This window comes from Phocoena phocoena, chromosome 2, assembly GCF_963924675.1.
Source record: "Phocoena phocoena chromosome 2, mPhoPho1.1, whole genome shotgun sequence".
Classification (NCBI taxonomy): Eukaryota; Metazoa; Chordata; class Mammalia; order Artiodactyla; family Phocoenidae; genus Phocoena; species Phocoena phocoena.
Window position 1 is genome coordinate 162,869,173 of NC_089220.1, and position 17,269 is coordinate 162,886,441.

Here is a 17,269-nt window from a genome sequence, read left to right on the forward strand (position 1 = left end):
GCAGAGATCATAATAATTAGTCAGAAGCCAGATGGTGATAGGCATAAGAAAAATATGTAAAAGAGGCAGTAAGAGGTGGGGACACACTTAGAGATCTCTGAGTATGGCCCTAATTGCCTCTGATAGTCTGTTCCCAGCAGTGGTTCCACGGGGCATGCTGTGAGGGAGCGTGGTGTGGTTTTAAAAGTCACAGTCATACATGGCTGTACCTGCCATAAATTTGCAACAGACCACCTAGAACCTATCTATATGCTTCTGCAAACTTTTCAAAGCATGCTTCATAAATTCCTTCTCCCCCCTGTGATACTTCCTATGCTCATCTCAAAATTATGATACCCCTCCTTTCTGCAGAGTGTAAGGAATTAGCAAATTCAATTGATTTTATTTATGCCACACATGCTTGTTAAAATTTCACTTCTGAGTTTTCATTTTATATTTCGCCCTGTTAATTAATTTATTGTGTCTTCACATGACAATTTTCCGAAATGCTTCTTCCTTTTACATTAGATATTTCTTATGGGATGAGATCCAAGATAGGAAAACATTCATTTCTGTCACGTACATCAATGAAGTCAACTAAATTTCAAAATTACTTTTCTTTTTTTGTTTACAGTGGCTTTTTGTGACAATGTCCAGGGTTCTGTTAGCCTTTTTGATTTCAGAAGGGTCCTTTGTGGCATTTACAATTTGGGGTTTTTTTTTAATTATATAGTTAAAGGATATGTAATTAATTAGTGACACAGCAAGCCTTCTCACACCTAACCAAAATAGCTCTTCTTCCTGTATTCATCAATTCAGTTGGTGGATTATGGTCCACCAGTCACCCAGCTAGAAACCTGTCCTACATTCTAGACAGCTCTTCCCCGCTCCCAGCTTTTATGTACAATTAATCACGATCCTTCCAGTTTTACTTTCTACATATATTTTCACAACCCCTTCCACTCCCATGCCTTCAGGTCTCATCTGGCTAGCTTCCGGTGATTCCTTTTAAAGAGTTTCAGTGCCATCTCCTCTGGGTTAGGTGTTCTCTCTGGGTCCTTACTCTGACCCTGCCTGGTCCTACTTGTTTATCCTTCCATGTTGCTCTCCTGCACCATCTTCTGAACTCCTTGAAGGAAGAAACTGGGTGGGACTTACTGTATGATGCTCAGACCCTGATTAAGTGCCTGGTACATATAAGGTGTTGAATAAATGATTTCTGACTGCATGAATGAATGAATGAACAAATAAAACTTTCCTTTAGCTCCCCGCCCATGCCTGTTTTATATACCATAGTGAGATAAAATAATGATCCAATTACCCAGAGGGTAATTATACTGAATATATAATAAATTAGCTTAAAGCCCTTCATGAAATTCTAGTGCTTAATGATTTTTGTTTATGTTTCAGTAGTTTGTGTGTGTGTGTTTGAGTGTGTGTGTGGTGTGTGTGTGTCTGTGTTTGTTTGTGTTTTAAGGAGGGATGATAATTTTCAAAAATTTGCCTTTAAGTGTGACACTTCTTATCACTTTATTTTCAATAGCTCAGTAATTAAGAGCGTTGCCTTTGTTGTCTTTCAAATCTGGGTTTAAATTTTGGTTTCCCACTTGGGCCATTCTTAACCACCCTGCTGCTGAGTTTCATTCTGAAGCAGTTAAAATCTGAACCCCATGTGGTTGTTTCACGTGAGCATGTATATAGAGAGAATGCTAGGTGAGATACAGCAGGAAGTCTAACTTGGGCTAAGAAGTCACGGTAGGACTCCGAGGATGTGACGCTTTGCGGTGCCTCTTGATGCTTTGCCCCATATCCCTTCTGCCTCCCTGAGTTCACTTGAAGCTGTGGGAAGCAGCTTCTAATATACTAGCAACTAGCAATCAAGTGCTGTGGCTCTTCTTTCTGCCTGAGGGTAAGCGAGGGTAATCCTGGGGAAGGGGAGGTTCATCTGTGCACGGGAGCGCCTTGGATCGACAGGAGATAGAAGCTGATGGATAAGCAGCCCAGCCTCCTAACCTCCAATGAGATGATTCGGAGGCAGATTTCCCCCCCACTCTTTCTCAGAGGGTCTCCAAGGGGAGACCTGGCTATAGTGGTAACACATCCAATAGCTGTTACTAGTTTTTCTCTTTTCCTTGTCTCACTTTTCCCACCTCCTTTAGCAAATGCTTCCTAGGATCACCTTCCAAACAAATTATCTGCTCCAAGTCCTTATGTCAGGTTTGGAGTACCAACCAAACTAAGCCAAGGCTTAAAGAACATGGGAGCCATGACCAGCCAAGGTTGAGAGACCATTACAGGCAGAAGAGACATCACGTTGAAGTACCAGAGCCCAGGGTTAAGGGTGGCAGTTTCAAGGAACTAAAAGTTATTCTAGAAGGCTGGCCTGAACAGAAAATATGAAGGGAGAATCTTAAGGTAGGAGAGACCAGTTAGTGGTGGGTCTTAGAACTCGTTTTCACTATTTTGGCATGATTCCAGGGTCAATGGGATTCTAGATTGAATGATTTGAAGTGGGGGGGTGATATGCTAGGCAGTATGGAGAATGAATTCCAGGGAAAATGGAGCCAAGACACCTGTGAGCAAGTTATTACGACAAGAGTGATCTATTCTGGGCTTCCCTGGTGGCGCAGTGGTTGGGGGTCCGCCTGCCGATGCAGGGTACTTGGGTTCGTGCCCCGGTCTGGGAGGATCCCACGTGCTGCGGAGCGGCTGGGCCCGTGAGCCATGGACGCTGGGCCTGCGCGTCCGGAGCCTGTGCTCCGCAACGGGAGAGGCCACAGCAGTGAGAGGCCCGCGTACCGCAAAAAAAAAAAAAAAAAAAGTGATCTATACTTGGGGAAGGGTGTCAGTAGTACCTGGAGAGAAATGGGTAGATTTCACAACTATTGAGAAGGTAACACCTTTCTAAATTGTCATTGCCATTATTAGTGTGAAGCAGGCCATGGTGATAACTGAGGTATCTGGTCATTTAAACAGGGAAACATTTCAGTCATTGATGTTGTGCTTCAGGATAATATATCAGCAATTTTTCCTTGAGAACTTATTTACTTCTCAAAAACAGTCTTTAACTTATATATTTGTTTATCTCAATTTTATTCTAAAATATTTAAACATTTGTTGTGGCTGAGAAATTGTCATATTCCTCTGGCTCATCTTTGATATGTTAGTGATAGAAGTTTAAACCAAACTCTTATTCTGGAAGTGAGAATGCCAAAGGGCTGTAAATTTTACCGATTTGCACATGAGCGTGGAAATAAATTAGAATGATGGAGAACAGTGTACTACAGCAAGTGCCTTTATAAAATTATGTCTGACCTTTTCTTTGCGATATATGATTTTGCCACTGAAGCTTTTATGTTAGGGTTATTAGTAACCATTCATTTCAGTTAGTGCAGTGAAAATAGATTTTGTTGTTCCCATTAGTCAGCATAAAATAAAAATGAAGATAAACCCTTTCTGAAGATGCAGCTTTCATTAAAAAGGAAAGAAAAAAAACCTAATTGAAAGTCACTGTAAATTTTGAATGATTAATATCATACCAAGTAAGTCATTAGAAATCTCTGATGGATATAAAAAAGCAATCATTTGTACAATTGGAAAGAGCTAAATTTAATCTAGCTATATATAATTCTCTATTTTTTTAATTTGTATATTGGGAGAGATATAGAAATTGTTGAATTTTAACATAATAACCTTTTACTATAGGTGGTTTGTACATGCTATTAGGCTCTAAATCAGCCAATTAATTTCCCTATGGATCCTTTTATTTTAGCTAACCACCTTTGTTATAGCTCCCTGTTTTTCTTGTTTCTTGCCTAATAATAATATATCTGGTTTATATCATTTCAAACATACACAAAATCTAGGGTTTCTTTTTCTTTGTTTTGCTTTGTTGTGTCTTATTTTTATCTTACTATCTATCTATACAAAGATATATATAAAGATATATTATAAATATATATATCCAAAGCTTCAGATCCCTTTTTAGAAAAAAGAGGGGCAAAATTTATGAACTTTCTAAGTCTCTCCAGTTTTCCTCTCTACAAAGTAAAAGTAGCTTTCTAGTAACCAGAATTTTTTATTCTTTGATTCTGTGCTTTTAAAAGTGGACATAAAACAGTTGACCCTTGAACAACACTGGGGGTTAGGGCTGCCAGTCCCCGCACATTTGAAAATCCACACACTGGTATCTCTGCCTCAAAAATAAGGAAATTGACAAATGACTCACCCAAGGGCTGGATAGAATCAGGACTCAAACCCTAGTTCTTTTGATTTCATATATTGTGATCTCTAATCAGAGTTTTCTCAACACTTTGATAATTTAAAGATCTGTATAATGAAAACACAGATACTATATTTATTGGGAAAAAAATGCCTCATAAGTGTAACTGGCCAACGCAGTTCAAACTCTTGTTGTTTAGGGGTCATCTGTATACTGAATCTGGGGAGTTTATCGTATCTTAAAAATAAAAATATCTGCAGGTCTAGATCTGTAGGTGCAAAATATCTTGTTCTGTAAAATTACCTTTTGTTCTGGGATGTACAGAAGATAAACTGAATATATAATTTTGTAAAATAAATATATATATTTTTAAATTCAGTGAAATTTGACAGATAACATGCTCTACTATTTTGGAGAAGATTAATCAAACTAAAAAGAACCCTAAGATTATTGTGATGGCTGACCTACTTTGTAGTGGACAACTGAGAGGCAGTGGTGATGTTAAAGAGAATAGCTTGATTCAGAGTTGAAACTTCTAGATTCCCTTTGTAACTGAAGAACAGATCAACAGACCACAACAGCAAAACTTTATTCTTTTCACATACTTTAAACATTTAATTACCAGGGGAAAAAAATCTTTCTTTCCATCCAAGATTCAGGTTCTAATAGTCAACTACAATAATAGTGGTGCAAAGTAGAAGCATCATTTTTTTTAGGTAGAAGACTCTTCATTTTACATTTACTATTATGCACATTATTGATTTTCTTTTCTGGTTGTTGTTCCTTGCAGAGAGTGAATCTGTCCTTCGATTTTCCATTTTATGGCCATTTCCTACGTGAAATCACTGTGGCAACTGGGGGTAAGTGGTTTTCTACCCATTCACTCTAAATTATCTACAGTTTCACTACAGTTACTATTTTTAATTTACTCCATATTTCAAAAGGGACATTTATTGGGGAAACCATTGTCTTATATCACAAAGTCATGGGTATAAATAAAACCTAAGAAAGAATATAGCTATTGGGAAAACTTTTCTGCAGAAAAAAATGTAGTTATTATAATTTTCAGCTTAGATTCATCTCTGCTTTCTTTCCAAGTTTTATTTCATTTTTGATAATATGGAAAATGATTTCCATGCTTTCACTGCATGAAAGCGAACAGAGCTTAGAAAGAAAAGGTGCTTAAGAAAGCTATGGAAGTATTTTCATTTTCTTTTAATTTATATAGTTGATCGATATACATTTATTTATATATCAATATATACATTCACATTCAAAACCACATTATGTTAACTTTAGTTATTTGGTTGGGGTTTTTTCCCCCTTTTTATGCCACCTAAGTTGACTGACAACTCATTTGAGTTTAAAAAATAAACACTGAAATTCAGTTTGAATTCTCTTCATTTTATTTTTCTCCACAAACTTTGGAGGATAGTTTAGAGATTAGCAATAGCCTAGAAAGGCAATTATCATTTTTTATAGTATATCCCAGGAGTGAGAAAAATTTAATCCTTGATTGCTACTAGCAGAAATAAGCAAAATGCCAGAGAATATCGCTGCTTGCCTAACATGGAGTGATAGAGAAAGTAGAAGAATGAGAGAAAAACATAAAAATGGAAGAGTAAGTAAAGAAGCAAGTTAAAAGAAATCCATAGATGTGATGAAAAGTCTGTGGATGGCCCAAGCCCAAAGCACCACAGATCAGAGGCCCTTTCCTTCACTGGGTTTTATTATTGGTCTTCTGCTTGGTATGGGAACCATGTTGGTCGCTATTACCATTTTTCAGTATAAGACTTAGAAGATATGTAGGATTCAGAAGAAGATTTGTAATCAGAAATACCAATAAGCAAATAAAAGTTCTGAGTACCATCTCTGAACACTGGTAAATAAAGCTACCTCTGCCTTAGGATTCTGTAGCCTAGGGGACTATTAGACAAAGTGAAGCAGAATGTGGGAGTTCCTTAGAAAATACAAATGATGATATTTGTATTTTGAAAACATCTTATTTGTAGATATTTGTAAACATCTGTGAGAATCCTTTAAGACTTTATAGAGAAATTATTACTTAAGATATTTCTTGAAGGAAGTTATAATTTCTGTGATTATGTAGGGAAGGAAGAGTAGGTCACAGGGAAGAATATCTTGAATGAATACAGAAGAGGAAATTGGTGGAATATGTTTGAGATAGTAAATAACTGAGTTTGAATGAAGCTGGGTGTAGCTTTACAAAAAATATTAAGATGTGAAAAGTAGTTTGGGACAATTTTATAACTGCCTCAAGAGTCAATTTGAGTCAATAGTCCTTAATTAGATAAGTAATAAATGTAAGAAGCTGAACCAAGATATTTTGTAATGATTTAAAGTATAAAAAACTGAAGTTAGTACACATAATAGGAAGAATATTGCAGTAGTTTGTGTGACAAATATTGAGGGCCTTGCTGATTCTGAGGCTTCAAAGGAAGGGAGAGAAATGATGCTATTAGCAAAATTTACAACTCTAAGCAGAAGAGCTGGTTTTAGGGAAAAACGATGGCTTCAGTTCAGAAACTATTACATTTTGTGTAAAAAAAGGACTATATATAAGTAAAATTTACACAAGAGCCATGTCTTTATGAGCTCACCATGTATTTTTGTGCTAGTATAGTGCCAGGCATTTAATAGACATTTTAATTAATGTGTTGAAAGACTGAATGGAAAGAAGAAAGGTAAATTGAAAGATTGCCCCTATAAGCCATGGATTACCTCACATCCGCTCACATCTTTAAAGTATGATATGAGCATGGTTGTCTTATAATATGAATATTAGGCATGTTTTCTGACACTTAGGTTACCGGTGTTCCACTCAATTTTTAAAAGTGAATTATTAATCACATTTGTTCAAAATCTGTACACACAGTGGTGAAAATATGGGCAGCTTTGCATTTTCTGTTTCTCAAATCGTTTTATGTTTAAAAGTCTTGTCAGTGATTCAGCCAATATGAAGTAAGATTTCCCTTAGCTGAGTTGGTAGGAAAAACCCAAACAGATGACTATATCATGTTTACTGCTTCAAAGTACCATTTTTCTTTGAAAAGATCCTCAAAGTAAGCGAAAAATCTGGTGTCTTGAATGATCTCTGTCTTCTTTGAAGAAGACACTAATGTAAAGAAACCTTTTTTATTTTTTGCTTAAGAAATGCTAGTATGGCACTTGCATATATAAATCTACACCCTGTTTAGAGAGGCACAACTGAGATAATTTAGACATTGACCTGGGTTTCTCCAAAATGGAACCAGAATCTCCTGTAAAAGTTTTCAGCTAAATAAATAGCTTGTCTACACTTCCATTGTTTATTTATTCAGTCAGTATTGGTTGAGCCCCTACTGTGAAAAGACACAGTACATGATACTTTGGTTTGTACAGAGAAGAATAAACTGTTGTTCCTCCAGGAGCTTAGAATCTAAGAGGAAGGAGTATATGACTAAGCAACAAGACAAGGTTGACTGTGAGTATTGGAGGAGCAGAAAGTTGCTCCAAGAGGAGATCATTCTTATTGGGTGAATCAAGAACAGGTTTGTGGGGGCTTCCCTGGTGGCGCAGTGGTTGAGAGTCCGCCTGCCGATGCAGGGGACACGGGTTCATGCCCCGGTCCGGGAGGATCCCACATGCTGCGGAGCGGCTGGGCCCATGAGCCATGGCCGCTGAGCCTGAGCATCCAGAGCCTGTGCTCCGCAGCGGGAGAGGCCACAACAGTGAGAGACCCGCGTACGCAAAAAAAAAAAAAAACAGGTTTGTGAAAGAGCTAACATTTGACGTTGGCCTTAAAGGACGGTGGAATTTTAGCAGGCAGAGAAGCAGGTTGAAAAGAGGTGAAGAGGGAAGGGTCATTCTAGACAAGGGGATGCTGAGCTAAGTGACAGTGCTGAGCCCATACTGAGCATATTTGGAGGTCTGTCAAGTAAATCTGTTTATCTTAAATGGAGACTCAGAGTAAGAGTCTAGTGAAGGGGAGATGGGAAGAGTGATGTACTTTGAACTTTAGACACTTGGATGATATCCAGTAAGTATTGGGTTTTTTTGAGTAAAGAACAGATCTGGCCTAATCTGGCAGTGGAGGACAGGGTAAGGTTAGGCAGTTAAAGTCAAAGAAAGAAGCAAGGTTTTCAATACTTCTACGTAGATTATAGTGCCTGAAGCCAGTGAAGGGCACATCATTTGAGTTGTCTGATCATTGTGTTTGCAAAGGTTTTCAGCCAAAAGGATTCATTAGGACACAGGTGAGTAAAGCTAAGAACAGCTTGGAAGAGGACTTCTGAATCATAGATTTTCAACAGATCTCTTCTGATTAACTAGGTGTTATAAGCAGATAAACCTACCTGACAAATGTTCATCATCTTACAAATCTTGAAAAAGTTATTAACCACGAAAGGCTTGGAAGAAAAATGGAAACCAGAAGTCAGATTAAATAAAGTTGACTGAAGGCCATTGCAAATAGACCAGGGACTGGGATTTTTAAGTAGGAACACATTGGTTTCTATGAAACTGAAATGAACAGAGATATTCTATTGACTGTCAGTTCTCTTTGAATGTGTCTGCAAATTCCTCTTGAACCTGTTTCTACGTTGGATTTAAGATAAAGAAAGTGAAATGTTAAAGCGCACATTTTAAATCACAATTCCCTTCATTCCTACCTCACCGCTTCTGCATTTCCCATGCCTCCTTAAAATCTCTCTCTCTCCACATAGACACTAATTTTGACTAAAATGAACTTAGACAATGTCTTGTGTTATTGCTAGGATCAATACCATTTCAAAACAGAGAGTAGTTTAAAAATACAGATATATGCATAATTTACTGTGACCCATCGTTGTGTGTGTATGTATAATATATATACATATATATTTCATTGTAAGTAAAATTAAGTTTCTAGTTAAAATGTAAATAAAAATCAAATATCCGGCCATTTATTTATGAACTGCAAAAATAAATCTTTGCTTATTAAGCATTTTAATTTTCAAAAGCTTCAGTCATCCATACAAGTAATGTACACGATGAATTGGAAATACTGTCTTCTTTTTTGGTTCACTGGCAGCAGAATCTGAAAGCATTCTTTCATCTTTCTATTTAAAAAATACGCCAGAATACAAATATTCCAGGCATTATAAAACTAGTCCTCCGTGCATTTTGTACAGATACTTCCATTAAACGTACCACTAAGTTGTGTTGTTTGCATATCACACTGCCTTTTATTACCTTTCCATATGAATACTTTGATTCTTTTTAAATTTTAGGCTGCTAAAGTGATCTTTTAAAAGCTTCAAAAAGTAGATTTATGTGTGAGGACTTGATTTTTTAATTCTTGCAACCATCACTAGTAATAATATTTTTCTCATGAGTCCATCAGGGGCACTACATATAACTAAGATGAGAGGAAAATGGGAGGTGGGAGAGGGTGGTAAATGATGCCTGTTATAATGGGAGAGAGAAAAGTTGACATTATCCAGATAATTCTGGCCCTCAAATTTTAAGTATGTAGACAGATGGTGATTCAAAATTAAACTAGTGTGTGGAATTGCAAGCAAGTTTCACATGAGATTAGGAATCAAAGATGATGTGAATTAAAAGGATAATAATGAACAGGTATTACTTAACTTTGGTTATGTGAAGGATTTGCCCTCCTTTCCTTTCTACGTGAATTTCTAGTTGGAGATTCAGATTTTTTTGTCAGGATATGAAAAGTTTTATTGAGAAGCCTACTTCACACACATCTTTTCTTTTTCCAGTTTGATATAATTGACATACAGCACTCTATAAGATGTCGATTTTAGTTCTATTTTATTTTGTTTGCCCCATGAAAGCTAACAAAATGTAAAATGTTCACTAAGTAATCAATGTTTAATATCTGAAAAATTAATACATGGCACTAAAAACGGTCAAACATACAAAAGTAAATATATACAGTCGGCCCTCCATATCCGTGCGTACCATGTCCAGGGATTCAACCAACTGCGGATTAAAAATATTTGAAAAAAAACATTTTTGGAAACTTCCAAGAAGCAAAACTTGAATTTGCTGTGAGCTGGCAACTGTACATAGTATTTACATTGTATTCACAACAATTTACATATCATTTACATTGTATTAAGTATTATACAACCTAGAGTTAATTTAAAGTATGTGGGAGGATATGCGTAGGTTATGTGCAAATACTACACCATGTTATATAAGGGACTTGAGCATCCAGGGGTTTCGGTATGGGGGTAGGGGGTGTGTCCTGGAGACTGAGGAACAGCTGTGTCTCCTTTCGTCCCATGCCTCCTAGTCTACTAGTACTCCTCTCAAGGGAAAAAAAAGTTACTCTTTGAGCTATGGTATCTTAAATTCAAATTTAGACTAATTTCCTATATCTTGTCAATAATCACTTGTTTCTCCCCCACCCTTTAAGTTGCCAATAAAAGAGGTTAAAAAATACTGCATATTATTTTGATTGGGTTTTGAGGAAGTATATTACCAAATCTTTCAGCTTCATTTTTATTTTTGCTTTCAAATAGCAATATTTTAATTGTGGTCCCAAATAATATTTCATGCTTTTTAGACGTACGTGATTAATAACAGTTATAAAAGGCTTTTTAACAGCAGAAGAAAGTTAGTTATTACTCATGATGAATGATTTATAAATACCAACCCCACCGTCTTTCAAGTACATAACCTCATATAACAGAACTTGATTGCTTCCATTAACCTTCTGAATCTAGTGAAAAGGTAAATGGAATTATTTTGTATTATTATTATCATTATATTATTGTATGTATCTGGAGATCTGATACATGAAGGGAAGTACTGAAGGGATAGATGCTGGACAAAAGTAAATCCATTCCAATTTGGTTCACTAATTTAAAGTAACAAACTCAAGTCTCAAAGATTCCTGGAGAGAAAGTTAAGTTATGTGATGTCTGCTTTGCTATGTCTATGTCTGAGTGATTCTCTGGATATACGTCCTCCCCCAAACTGTCTAGCGTCCCACAGTAGATTCAGCAGATTCACCAGCATTACTACATTTCCCTGTGGCTTTATGAATTGTGTATGCCACAAGCCCTTTTATTTCTCCTGTGTAGCGACATGTCATATTTCATCAGCACTGGGTCCTTGGGATTGGGGGTGAAGTGTAGCTGGAGATTAGAGCAACAGGAGACCCAGAGAGGGGCCACCCAGGAGATAGACTTGAGTCAATATGAAAAATAGCAGAGGCAGAAATGTGGGTAGAAAGGAGGACAATTATAGAAAAACAAAAAAGAGAGGATCATTGGTACACGGTGGATAAGTCATGATTAGTGACAGGACTGGGGGAATGCTGATCCATCAAAATGAGAGTCTGGGTAAAAAGCACATCCTCCAGGCTCAGCCCCTTCCATCACCATCACAACCACAGAGGAGTGTACCGATCACTCCTCTGGAAAGCACCGTTTAGCCTTTTGTGGATCCAGGCTTTGTTTGAAACATTCGCGAATACTTAGCTTTCCTCCTTTCCTAGTCACTGCATCAATAATTCAGATAAATAACAGTATCACATAGATGCTCAAATACATCACCCAATTGAAAACAAAAGGAGTCTAGGTGACGCTAGTAAAGTAACAAAGTACAGCAACTGTTCTAACATTGTCCAATCCTGGAAAGGGGAGAAAGATACTAAGTGAGGCAGGATTGACTTTGGACTCTGGACATTTCAGGAATAAGTTCAAAAGAGTTCTATTCCTACAGAAGCCAGGAAATGAAATTCCTTTTCTTCGAGAAGCAGGCTGGTATCTAGATTAAGATAAGTAGACTCTTGAATCAGAATGTGGGTCTTCATAAGTAACACCAGTCATAGCTATTGTGATCTTCAGTAAATTACTTAATCTCTCCCACCTCAGTTTCCCAATCTGTAAAATAGCATAATGAAAGTTCCTAGTTCATAAGGATTTTTGTCAAGAGTTAACGAAGTAATATGTGTTATTAATACCTATTTCATAGAAAATGCTATAAAACAGCATATATTATTATTACTCTCCTTTTTTATATGTATTTTTTTTCTCTTTTATTCCTTTTCAAAATACATTTTCTGTAAAGCTGTGCTTGCTTGTTAGTTTGTCTGTTGTTTCCTTTGATGGCATGATCCATAGCTCAGGGGGTGTTTAGGGACTTAATTCTTCATTATCACCTTTCAAAGTCTGGCTCATCCATTCATGACTGGGAGGTATAAGAGTGTTTAGATGACCTGGATATCCTCTTTCTCAGCATGGGTATATCTGTCATCTCTAAGTACACTGCAGAATCTCCTCTAAAGGCCTCCCAATGCTGTGACTGTATCTGAAAGTCTTACAAAGTTTAGCAATTTTGTTAACACATGACAGAAGAATCTTGAAATGTTTCTCTAATTGTGATATTGTAGGTCATAACTGGGTAACAGGCATTATTATAATCAGCAGGTCATGCATATCTTTTATGCTTCCTATTCTACACTTTGTAGAACAAGAACTTTAAGGACAAGTCATCAAAGCATAAAGTTAGTTATGGGTAAAATGATGGGGATGGGGATGGACGTTCCCCTGGTGCCTCTAGGTTGCCTTTCATAGACTAAGGATTCGACTAATTGCTAATAATTCAACTTGAAAATGTATTGAAGACCCAATCCTAAAGGAAAAATTAAATATTTGTTTAGTTAAATTTATATGTGATGTTTTGCCTGTGAGTTAGGAGACGGATTTCTTTATGTGCACCTGTTATGTCAATGCTAACCTTTATTATCAGGATCTTTCCCTATTTTTTTTTTTTAATACATCACAGAAAACTAGTAGGTATAATATGGAAGCAACTCAAAATTGTGTTCTGACTTCAACTGATACAGCTCTGGAGCTGAGACATATTATTAAAAAGAATAGGTCTAAATAAATATTTTGTTGGCTATTTCTTTTTTTAATTTTTTTATTTTTATAAATAAATTTATTATTTATTTATTTTTGGCTGAGTTGGGTCTTTATTGCTGTGCGCGGGCTTTCTCTAGCTGAGGCAAGCGGGGGCTACGCTTCGCTGCAGTGCTCGGGCTTCTCATTTCGGTGGCTTCTCTTGTTGTGGAGCACAGGCTCTAGGCGTGCGGGCTTCAGTAGTTGTGGCTCACGGGCTCAGTAGCTGTGGCTCACGGGCTCTAGAGGGCAGGCTCAGTAGTTGTGGCACCCGGGCTTAGTTGCTTCACAGCATGTGGGATCTTCCCAGACCAGGGCTCGAACCCGTGCACCCTGCATTGGCAGGTGGGTTCTTAACCGCTGTGCCACCAGGGAAGTCCCTTGTTGGCTGTTTCTAATAGGATTACGGTGGATTTAGATTACCTTGTTGATCTGACTAGCCTGAAGGCTACAGAGAGATTTTCATTTTATCTGCTGGAATTACTGTTCAAATGAGAGGTTTCTGCTGAAGGCAAAGAAAATGGGGGGAAAAAAACCTTTTTAATTGTTTTATTATCAATTTCCACAGCTCCTTTAAAAATCAAGCATCTTTTAGTTAATAGCTTGTAGAGAAAATCAATAGTACTTTTAGATTACTCCAGGAAAATAGAAAGAGTAAAAGAATTTGGAACAATTCGATTTTGCAAATAAATAAATAAATAAGTAAAAATAAACCAAAACTATATAAGTGATAAAAATGAAATGTCTTTTAATTTTTAAAAATTGTGGTAAACATACATAGCAAAAGATTTACCATACTATTTATGAAGTTTAGTCATTGAGCTCAGCTCTGAATAATTTTTTTTCTCCTGTTATTCTTTTTAAATGGTAATCTCTTTAGATAACTTATCAGTTTCCTCCAAAATGCCTTCAAAAGGCAACTTTTTCCCAGAACTTTATGCCAGTACATTCTTGTAAGCAGAGTTTACTGTTCTTAGTAGGTGGCAGAGAGAAAAAAAACTATTCATTAGAGAAATATTTGTGAAGGTCACAGTCCAAAGACACAGGCCCACTAAAGGCTGAGAAACTTCTAAAATTGAAACACAAAGAGAAAAAAGAATGGAAACAAAAATAGAACACCCAAGAACTATGGGATAATAATAAAAGATGTAACATACACATAATTGGAATATCAGCAGAGAGAAAAGAACAGAGCGGAAGAAATATTTGAAATAATAATGGCCAAGAACTTTCCAAAATTAATGACAGACACCAAACCAGAAAGCTCAGAGAACACCAACCAGGCAAAAAGCACAACTGGACATACCAGTTTCAAACTGCAAAAAAAACAAAGGCAAAGAGAAATTCTTGAAAGAAGTCAGAGAAAACCACACCTTTCTACAAAATACCCAACCAGTGCTCCTTGAAACTGTCAAGGTCATCAAACAAGAAAAGTCTGAGAAACTGTCACAGCCAAGAGGAGCCTCGGGAGACATGGTAACTAAATATGATGTGAAGTCCTGGATGGGATCCTGGAGTATAAAAAGGACATTATGTAAACGTTAGGGAAATCTGAATAAGGTTACTTAATAATGCAGGTAATAATTATGTATCAACATCATTTCATTAATTTTGACCAAGATATGGTCATACTAATGACCTACTATGTAAAGTGTTAATAGTATGAGAAACCAAGTGTGGGATATATGGAAAGACTCTGCACTATCTTTGCAACTTTTCTCTGAATCTAAACCTATTTATAGTAAAAAATTTATTTAAAAAAAAAAGGAAACGTAAGTGGCTGCTAAATATATGGAACAATGTATAATCATATTCCTAATAAGTGAAATGCAAATTAAAACAACAATGAGATATTATTTCTACTTGTGATTTATAAAGATTTTTATAAATCAAGTTTTATAAAGCAATAATTTTTCTAGGGTATGGAGAAAAATGTAGTCTATTAGTTATAATCTATTAAAATATATAACCATTATTTCTACTTCTAAAAACGTACCCAGTAGGTACACTCACATGGGTGTGAAATAATGTATAAGACTATCCATTGCTAAAGACTGAAAACAACCTGAATATCTGTCAGTAAGGATGTTCAAGTTGTGGACAGATAAAATAAATTATCATGCACTCACAGAGTGGAATTCCACGTACCCTTAAGCAGAATGAATAGCTCCAAGCATCTGGTGAAAAAAGCAAGGTGCAGAACAGTGTTACATACATATATGTGTGCATGTTTATATTTATATTTAATAAATATAAACATGCACACATATATGTATGTGACAGATATATCTAAACATGTATAAACTAACTCTGAAATAATTTGAAAGAAACATACATATGCTTTCAAGTGCATAGAGAAATCACTGGAAAGATATACAACACACTACTTGTTACCCTTAAAGAGGAGAATTGATGGCTTGCTGGAGATCAGGAATAAGGAGACATAAATTTGACAGTCATCTCTGCATTTCAAATTATTACTTTGTTAATGTATTATCCTTTCAAACACTATTAGTATTTAGCATTCTTATTGGTAAGAATTGATAGGGAATAAATTCCTGAAGTGCATATGTTTGTTTTCATTTTGTATAATTTTATGATAGATACTTATTTCAAAAAGTGAAAATTCAAGAGTATAAAATATAAATCTTGTTTCATAATTATTTTTTATTTCCAAATTTCTTATGATTTAGAGTTTCAGGTAGTAAAATTTGTTTGTGAAATTGCCATTTTTATTGAGTGTTCATTTAAATTGTTTATTGAAGGGTTTATCAATATATCTAAAGTTCCTGAGGATAAACCTGAATTAACATCAAACTGCTGAATGTGACATTGTAAGAAGGTCAGAAAAAAGATTTGGGTGATTCTTGGTTTAAATGTATGAGCCATATTAAGAAGGGTAGATATCCCCATCTAATTAATCAACACATATTTTTATGTTATTAGCAACGATTTATTTAACAATATAGTAGTTAGAAACCAAGAACAAATTCCTGAGTATTTTCTAAGGAGAAATAGGAAAATGTAAGTGTTTGTATCTGTGAACTGAATAGCTGTGTCTCTCCCCAAGTTCATATGTTGAAGCCCTAACCCCCTGTGTGAGTGTATGTGGACATGAGGCCTCTAAGGAAGTAATTAAGGTTAAATGAGGTCATAAGGGAGGGGCCCTGATTCAATAGGATTGGTGTCCTTATAAGAAGAGACTCCAGTGAGCTCACTCTCACCCTGTTTGAACTCAGAGGAAAGGCCATGTGAGGACTTAGCAAGAAGGTGGCCACGTCTGTAAGCCAGGAAAAGAGTCCTCAACACAAACCAAACCTTGCCGGAACCTTGATCTTGGACTTTCCAGCCTCAAGAACTGTGAGAAAATAAATTTCTGTTGTTTAAACCACCCACCTATGATATTCAGTTATGGGAGCCTGAGTCTGCTAATACAGACGTCCAAGGAACTTAATGACTTTGGGCTTTAAACTAGGCAGGAGTCAAACTCCAGAAGTATAGATTTTCCGGACCAAAGTGATACTTAAGTTCTTGGCAATGTCCTGATTCTGAGTAACCTGTCTCTTGGCCAAGCTATAAGGAGCAGAGCCAGCCTCTGAGAAGCAGAAGCTTGGCTGGGTTTCAGGGCTGGCCACAGCACGGTGGAGAATGAGAAGGGCAGTAATACTTTCCTGAAGCCAAAGCAGAGAATCATTCAGAATAACCAAGACACCCTGTGGAAGGTGGGTAGATCGCTCCTTAGTGAAGGTGTAAGGTCCAGGGGCTAGTGCAGGCCAGAAGGGAAGAATTCCAGACCACAGGATTCCTCCAGAAGGACAGGTATATTGGACAACAGACAGCCGTGAGCTGCCCTCAGTGGATATACTGTTGGACAGAAGGAAAGAATGGCCTGATGGGGCAGCCCCCAGATACCTCAGTCGAGTATGTGGTCGAGAATGTATAGAATGAAGGATTTCGGGACCAGCCACCAGAGGCGCTCATGAAGGTGGTGGTGGAGGTGAGGCATTACGTTAGCTCTCTGTCTGTACAAATATCTATATTGAGAAATCTGTGTCTTTTTAATATGGTCCAGGTGGCTTCTGTATTTCAGTGTATTCCTTGTGTAATAAATAACCTGTCTGTTCTATATACATATAGAATATATAAATTA

General features: G+C 36.7%; 1 protein-coding gene across 2 annotated transcripts in view; it reads left to right on the forward strand.

Moving 5' to 3' along the window:
• PLXDC2 (plexin domain containing 2) overlaps positions 1–17,269 on the forward strand; it is a 405,580-nt gene that overhangs the window by 211,876 nt on the left and 176,435 nt on the right. For both annotated transcript variants that reach the window (XM_065900422.1, XM_065900433.1), the window contains one exon: positions 4,992–5,061. In XM_065900422.1, coding sequence (XP_065756494.1) covers positions 4,992–5,061 — 70 coding nt within the window. The remainder of the gene's footprint in view (positions 1–4,991; positions 5,062–17,269) is intronic.